Genomic DNA, 7,916 nt, shown 5'->3' on the forward strand with positions numbered 1-7,916 from the left:
GTCTAACAACGATATTACTATGAGGCACCCCGCAGCGTGGATTAATTTTAAACACCTGGGGTTCTTTAACGTGCACTCAAAGCCAAAGCACAGTACACACAAGAGTCAAAGGTTGTGTGGCTGTCCGCTTTTCTTCCAGAATTGTGCAAAAAGGAGCAATACTATCAGCGGCTCGCTGGTAAAGGACGCCCGTCGGCGTACGGTTATAGCGGCTGTCAAGAACCCATCAATCACTCGTCGGGCACCGCTTACCGCTGGTCCGAGCCCGGCGAGTCCGACCGGCCGGACAGGTAAATACCCGCCCTCCTGTAGACCCCGCTAGGTAGGTCCGCCAACCCTCATGTTATATTTATCCCGTTTCCCCCACGCATGTCACCTGCTTTTCCCTATACATTCCCCTATGCTTCATGTCGTTCCGGAACGATTATTGCCTCCTGTGTTGACTTGCCGTTTGCAGTGCGACTTGTTGCCAGAAACTTCGTAATGCGATAAAACGTGCGCAGCTGCAGCAGTGAGATGTACTAAACAATAATAAAAAAAGGGTGGGGGGGGGGGCTTATCTCTGTGGGTGTTGTAGGATGGACTACATCCAGAGGGAATGGTCGTAGTTGGTGTGAGGTAATTGTGAGGAATAGCACAGAAACCTAACCGGGGTTCGAGCAGGCCCTTTGTACACCGAACGTGTATACTCGTATAATCGCACCCTACTGCTTATGCTCAGCATCATACTCACAAATCTTTGATACCAGGGTGAAGAATGTTACCTCAGCGCAAACTTTTTGCGTTTCCCCGATAACTTCTCCAGTCTTCAATCGTTGTCCATGCCTTTCGCTGCTGTATAAAAAGAGGTGGCACTCATCGTGCACCTAAAGTGTTGCAAAAAAAAATAGCACCTCTTCCTTCTTTCACGATAACTTTTTCTGTATCATTTTGTATCAAAAGAAAATAAATCTCTATCATGGACCTTACACGTTAGGCTTGGTACATGCTAACGAGTATTTTTTTTTTATTTACGCAAGTTAGTGTAGTTTGAGTAAACCGGTGCTTCAAATAAGACATGATAGTGATCCATTTTTGGCTAGCGGATGGTGGGAATAAATCGAGATAGCTCTGCACACACTTTCGTTACGTGACACCTAAGATAGTGAGTAGCTCTTTATGGCAATTGTGTGCCGGCTTGCGCTGTAGACACGGTAACTTCAAGTTGAAGAACATTTTGTTTGATTTAATAAAGAAATCATAGCTGTCCTTAGGTTTCTGTTACTTCGACTACGCTTAACGAGAAGCAGCCCTAAGCTGATACTTGCTCCGTGGCCGTCAAAATTTGCTTGATTTTGATGGCATCGACAAAATTGTTAACAACCGAGGTTCAGCGAGGTAAGCAGGAGAAGTGCGGGGCGCAGGCACGTCCCGTAATTGTTCGGGTGTGTCTGTATCGACGTTTCCGCATGGCACAGACATCTCTATGAAGCTCCCGATACGCGGCTACCTGCTGTAAACGTGATGCATTTCAAAGAGAAAAATAGATGATTAAAGAGCTCCGCGAGGTTCGTAACGCAAGAGCACGTTTTGTGGACGTGTTATTAAACAATGAATCGAGTAGTATGTGCGCTTTTGTTTCTTGCTCCGGCCCTTAGGCAGCATTTCATATTCAAACGAATAGCTTACCTCGACTCTTGCGGCCGTTCTTGTGCGCGGTGTTTCGTGGTAGGTTGCGGTCGATGGCGGTCGGTATCTCACTGCTGACACACAGGGCGCCTGCAATCGGGAAACATAGTTGCAGGGTGCGTTCGGTGCCAAAGGCCAATAATAACTGTATATATATATATATATATATATATACTACGAAAATATGATGCAAACATAGTTCTATACTTTTGAGTTCAAGAAATGGCATTTGCAAATGCAAAATAATTATTCTGGGAAATTTTATTTGACACATAGGGTTGCGGCGGAGCATATGAAGATGGACAATCGGCAAAAATTTCTTGCAATATTGTGCAATACTTGGGTGTACAAATGAATATCCGGCCATGCCTACGTGTGCTGTTACCTGAGATATTCGGTGGGTCTCAACCTTTAGATGCTGTGGTGTACAGCTTAGGAAAGACAACCTTCTCTCCTCCCGGCACCATCTCTCCCTGTGGAGGCTGTGGCACAGAATTCCGACACTGCTGCCAATGTACTGGTTAACAGTTTTGTTTTCTGCGAAATTACCCAATAGAACAAACGAATACTAACTGAAGGTGCTCATGGCGAGAAGTATACACCTTCGTTGGAATAATTCTTTTAATAAAGTGAATATCTTTGTAAACGCTTTCGTCTATTAGCTTAATTCGATAAGCTTATATTCCATAGTTCTTGCATTTCTTAATAAAAAAGCCACTAGCGGTTAGCGGTAAACCTTAGGCATGCTTGCTGCCTTCGTGCGATTTGTATACGCTTCACTAGAAGTTGGTTGAAAATTGCTGTGAAAGAGACCTGAGCCCCAAAAAAGACAAGCGCGAAGACGGAAGACGAGGATCAGCGCCCATCTCATCGTATTCCATCTTGTGTGTGTGTCGGTGTTTTTATTGAGTATAATACTTTCATATAAATGTATGACCGGCGACCAACACCTGCTTCTTACGAAGGCTGACAGCTAGCCCGAGCAGCATCTGTGGTCATCATCGCTGGGCCGGAACTGTATACCATCTAGCATTAATATCGCGGCATCTAACGTTCAGGCCCGACATTTCACCGAAAACGTGCAAGACAGAGTGTTTATGGTTCATATTTTTTTTTTCAAACGTTTTTAGTTCCGCACATTGCCAGATGTCTCCGAGAACACGCAATGTCATGGTTCACAGGAGAGGTGCATGCTTAACTGGTTAGTTTGTCGCAAGCACTACAGTGCAAGGCATTTCAACGTCAGTAGCTGGCAATATCAATTTGGTCAACAACGTGGTTGTCATTCATTCTCTGTGCAGATAATTTAGCTTTCTGCAAAGTATCTCTCTGCTTTTAAAGAAACAAAAATACATAAGAAATGTGAAAGTAGCCAAGTCTAGCATGGGTATTGGTGCTACTTTGAAGTATTTTGATCGTGTACTTTCACAGCATTTATATTACGGACGCCCATGCTACTTCATTAGAGGAGCGTTGTCCCTTATGTTACAAGATAAATTCAAGTTATAATTCTCACTTGCAATGCGCCAGCATGAATGATGCATCCCTTGATACTTAAGCCACGGTGCATCACGATTCTGTCGACGTGGAAGGGAAATGTCTGCGAAGTATCACTGCACGATAAAATGGGTCTATGAAATTAAAAACTAGGAAAAGAAGGTCTATTCTGTTCGAGCTTTACCCTGTACGTTCTTTATATCAGCTTCTTTTTTTCCTTTGCCAACAGGTGGTGTTTAAGTGAAAGAGACTTGCACTTGAGCGCTTTTCACGCGCCTTGTACTGGAGGAAATATGCCTGAGTTTAATGAAATATCGGACACCGAGTGTGACCGGGACCTGGAGCGACTTGAGCAGGGTGGGTACACGTCGCGCAACTCGTGCCAACTGATACATTTGGTTTACACGGATCTTCTTCTTTAAAAAAAGAAGAGAAAAAAAGTAAGAGAAAAACAAGCCGCATGCGTTTTTTTCTCTAGTACCTAATAGTAGGCGTATACACACAAAAGTGAGCAAACGAGATAACGTCAATGACATTACGTCATGATTTGGGTACGAGCACATTTGGACCGTCAAAACTACATTTTTTCCATGGGAACATGAACCAGCGGCTTTTACAAGTGATGTAAAATTTCTGTAATATCCTTATTGTTTGTATTACGGTGTTCTCCCAATCTCATGCACGTGTCCAGAAAAAGAAGGTGATCAGCGATGTATATCTCACAAATAGAAGAGCATATGCCGTAGGCACCGGCACCATACGTTCGGTCAACTGACTGTGGCTTTCTCTCCACTCTTTCTTTTTCCTTCTCTTTTCACAGCAGAGATGAAATACCGTTCGTCGCTCCAGCGGCACAGCTTGTACGCATCTGTCCAATAGGAATGGAACGAAAGGAACAGGAAGACCACCGACGGGGCCTCAATGTTTTTTCATATCAGCGTGACTTCTCCATTGCCTTGACACCAGCGAGATAATCAAAAGTGAAAAAAAAATGCTGCACAGCTCCTAAACAAATGAGCATCTTTATACCGCGATGTAACGCCGCTCCATGAGCGCATATTTCTACAAAGGCTGCACCGTTTTTTGTCGTTAGAGTACAGGCCACTACGCTCGTAACTTCGCCAACTCCAGCCCCAACGCTTGCGCAGAGGAGCACAAGAAGGCTTTGGGCAGCAAGGGTAATAACGCGGAGAATCGGGCGAGTTGATGTTTCGGGCCACAGCTTTAAATAGCGAAAGAAAACACGCGCAACCTGTGAAGCAGAGCAGACACTTAAATGCTCCTTTGCGTGTTTGGATTTCTTCATTGTCACGTATTGTGTCCTTCTTTTTTCGCTTGACAATTAAAGTTTTTCTTGTTCATCGTCGCTATGATGTGGAGATTTAGTATTGCTACGACCGCCCCACAGTATTGTTCCACAGAAGATGTTATGAAAACAGTGGGGTTGGGGGGGGGGGAAGCAAGCTTGTTTTTTTAATAATCGAGGGTCGGATAAGGAAGTGTGGCCCGCGCACTATATTGGCGTCTGTTAACCGGTGGGTGCGCCCATTCTCCTGCCGAGTAAAAGTTCATATTCTTGTTTCAATATCGCCAGAAATTTGTCCTCGAGCGCAGTGGCTTGTACGCTTTCGGCGGAGGCGGTGCATACCAACAATGGGTGTAAGCGAAGAGTGCACAAGCACATGTACATAGACCGTGGTTTCCCATCTGCTGAATCACATTGTGCATATAGTAAATTTCCGGCGCGCCGGAGTGATGTTTTGTACAGTAACAAATATTCTAGGAATGGATGAAAAAAAAAAGCAAAGCGCAAGAGTGGCAAGAAGTTGAATACAAGGACTCAGTCTGCTGCATTACAGCGTGGTTGAGGCATATCGTAGTTGTTGCAAGCCCGATCAGCTGCGTGGAAAGATAAACACGCAGTACTTGTTTTCTATAGACCTAAAAGAGATAATGTAATAATGTTATCACTTTAATTTTTTTTCACCGACAATTACTTTCGCACAGCTATAGCCGGCAATGCCACGTGCATAGACTTTTCCCCCATTTCTCTAGGGTTTCCGTTTATCTAGAATTACCTGCAGCAAGTCCCGCGCACGCGATGCTGTGTAAAACTGCCAGAAGATGGAGAAGGTGTGACATATATTTGTACATAATAAGAACATGTGGAATAGATTTGAAATAAAAAGGCACATACAGCATCTGTGTCACGTGTCATGCTTCGAAGACTTCGGTGGCGTCAGCCTTTCTCCTTCGTTTTCTTTCAGCAGTGGTGAAAGGCTGTGGTGCGTGTTCCTTTTCTTTAGACTTCGATCCGCAATATCTAATGGAACCCGCTAGAAGAAACTGCGGATATAAATGCAGTAAGTGGTGGGATAGTTGACGTGACATTCTGAAGCGAAATGGAGCTGGAAACTGGCACTGAAAATTAGCAGAAAAATTTGCGGAGAACTATAACAGGAAATACGATACGAGAAATTCTTTTCTGTTTAAGTTCTGCGATAAATTTTTGCACCAATTAATTTCTCGCCGTTGCATAAAGTCGACGCATCTTGTCTCTAAAGACTACGTTGACCGTGGGGCGGGGTGCTTCCCACCGCATCGACTGACCACGTTGCGTGTCTGGTCGTAGTAGCAGGGAAACAGAGCGGGATGGATGTGTGCGCGTGCAAAAATAACGTCCGTCACGCAAGCGGCCGTGTATGAAACAAGGCGCGACTTCTTAGCAGGATACAGTCGCGAGCGGAAGTCTCGAAGGCAGAGATACCACGATTTTTTTTTTCTTTGCAACCTAGACGTGCTGTGTGATTGAAATCGAGTGGGGCATCCTAGGTGCGCCTGTTTCACCAATGTATTGCATTGAGACAGTTCTACATTTCAGAAATGTGCTAGAAAAAACTTGGTATTTTTTTTTTGCTGATACCGTGACTTCTATACTTCTGCTCCCGACTGTACCGTATAGAGAAGAAGGCGAGCAAGGCTAAGCAAGGCTAGGTGCCGTGCGGCCACTGTCACTATGCACTGAACAGTGCGGGCAAACTGGCCCATATGGTTGCTCTGTACTCAGAATATGGAATAAAATTTAACCGCATTATAAAAGTCTAGTAACTGTACCTATTAGAGAATAAAATCACGTACATGATATGTAAAAGTCCACATTCTCAAAAAGTGCTGCTAATTATTTAGAAAAACACAAACGTCATCTGTTGTCTTATTGTTGACGTATCATTGTTGAGCAGAATCAAACCAAAAATTAATTTAATAAGGCACACTGTGTGACGCCATTACAAGACGTCTGCACAGATTACTCTTACGTATATAAAAAAAAAAACACAGACTCTATGTTGTCAGTCTGCCCTTTTGTCCTCCTCGATACCCATTATGTAATCAAGTCAGAACTATACCATTTAAGCTTACAAACTACGCACGTCACGATCAAAAGTATCAAACACCTGGGCTACTAAACATTGATGAACAAAAATTTATTTTTATGCACCTCATTTTAAACAATGCATAAAAATCATTCTCTTGCATTAATAAATTACTTATGCATAAAACGCTATTGGACTAACATTTTTATGCACTGTATATCAATGTTTTATTCTGCGCGGTATTGTTATTGCACAAAGAAACAAAAAAAATGAAGAGTGTCTTTTCCCGTAGTAATTGCATAATGTACAAACTATCTTGTAAATTTGTATTTTCTATATCATACTCACTCGTTCTTGCGTTATTTTTGCTTTTTTTCTGTATTGAATTATCATGTATGCCGAATGCGCTTAGAGGCAAGAGCCTCTTTCAGGCCAAATTGCTGTTAGCTCTTGTCTCCTCCTTGTGTAACATAAAGAAACATAAATTTCAAACTTCGAACTTCAAACATTTCGGCCACGCTATAAAGGATAATTGCCAGTACTTCTCTCTATGACATTCAGAAGAGTTATAATGTTAGCACACATATGACCACGTGCCTGCAAGTTCTGAGCAATGTCGCATTGTTTCTATAGGCCAACCCTAAAAGTCGTCCTGAAGGAAAAACAGATACATACATAAAGAGCGCAAGAAGAAGCAGCGGACATTTTTTTTTTTTTGTAGGCGCAATAGAAAGCGCATAATTGGGGAAAATTCAATTGTATCGAAACACACATTTTATGCGGACAGACCATGTCTAAGCCAGGAGCAGGAAAAAACTGAAGAAAGCAGGTTAAAATAAAGGATTTAGCGTATCAAGATATTCAGAGCAACAGAAACGCCGTGACCGCAAAGCAACGTCGAAGTTTATGTCGAAGTTTGCCCAGTCATTGCGGCTTCGGCAGGCGCGTTGCCACTTTGGTTTTAGCAAAAGAAGCTATTAAAAAAAACGGCGACTCTTACAGTGTTCGTGGGTAAATGGAAGGTCGAGGAGAGCTGCAGTGGTCTTAAATAAGGCTGTGTGTGGCGCGAAAGTTTTTAATGCAACTCATTATTTACTTTGACTATATTATAGGCACGTTGAGGCAATCAGGTACGGCTCCTGTCTGGCCTCATTTCAGGTATCTTCAATAAAGAGAAATGCACGACCGATGATGGCCTTCCAGCTCAGTAGCGCGATGCTCCAACTATTAGGCCACGATCGCTTCTACTTTTATTTTTATTTTTCAGTTTTTGTGTGTGTGTTTATAGATCAAGCCACGATTACACGCATCTCTCGCATGCTTTTCTGCTGGCAGAGCCAGCAACCGGTTTGAGATGCTAAGCGTGTTCGCCACGCGCCA

General features: G+C 43.3%; 1 protein-coding gene across 2 annotated transcripts in view; it reads left to right on the forward strand.

Annotated features, from left to right (window-relative positions):
• Positions 1–4,535, forward strand: part of LOC135901313 (cell adhesion molecule Dscam1-like) — a 162,983-nt gene extending 158,448 nt beyond the window's left edge. Inside the window, exons 25-27 of one of the 2 annotated variants that reach the window (XM_065431056.2) lie at positions 140–290; positions 3,395–3,522; positions 3,986–4,535. In XM_065431056.2, coding sequence (XP_065287128.2) covers positions 140–290; positions 3,395–3,522; positions 3,986–4,044 — 338 coding nt within the window. In that variant the 3' untranslated portion in view covers positions 4,045–4,535. Of the gene's footprint in view, positions 1–139; positions 323–3,394; positions 3,523–3,985 lie in introns of those variants that run through there. The other variant, XM_065431058.2, reaches the window with a different exon arrangement.
• The last annotated feature ends 3,381 nt before the right edge of the window (positions 4,536–7,916 follow it).

This window comes from Dermacentor albipictus, chromosome 3, assembly GCF_038994185.2.
Source record: "Dermacentor albipictus isolate Rhodes 1998 colony chromosome 3, USDA_Dalb.pri_finalv2, whole genome shotgun sequence".
Taxonomy (NCBI): Eukaryota; Metazoa; Arthropoda; class Arachnida; order Ixodida; family Ixodidae; genus Dermacentor; species Dermacentor albipictus.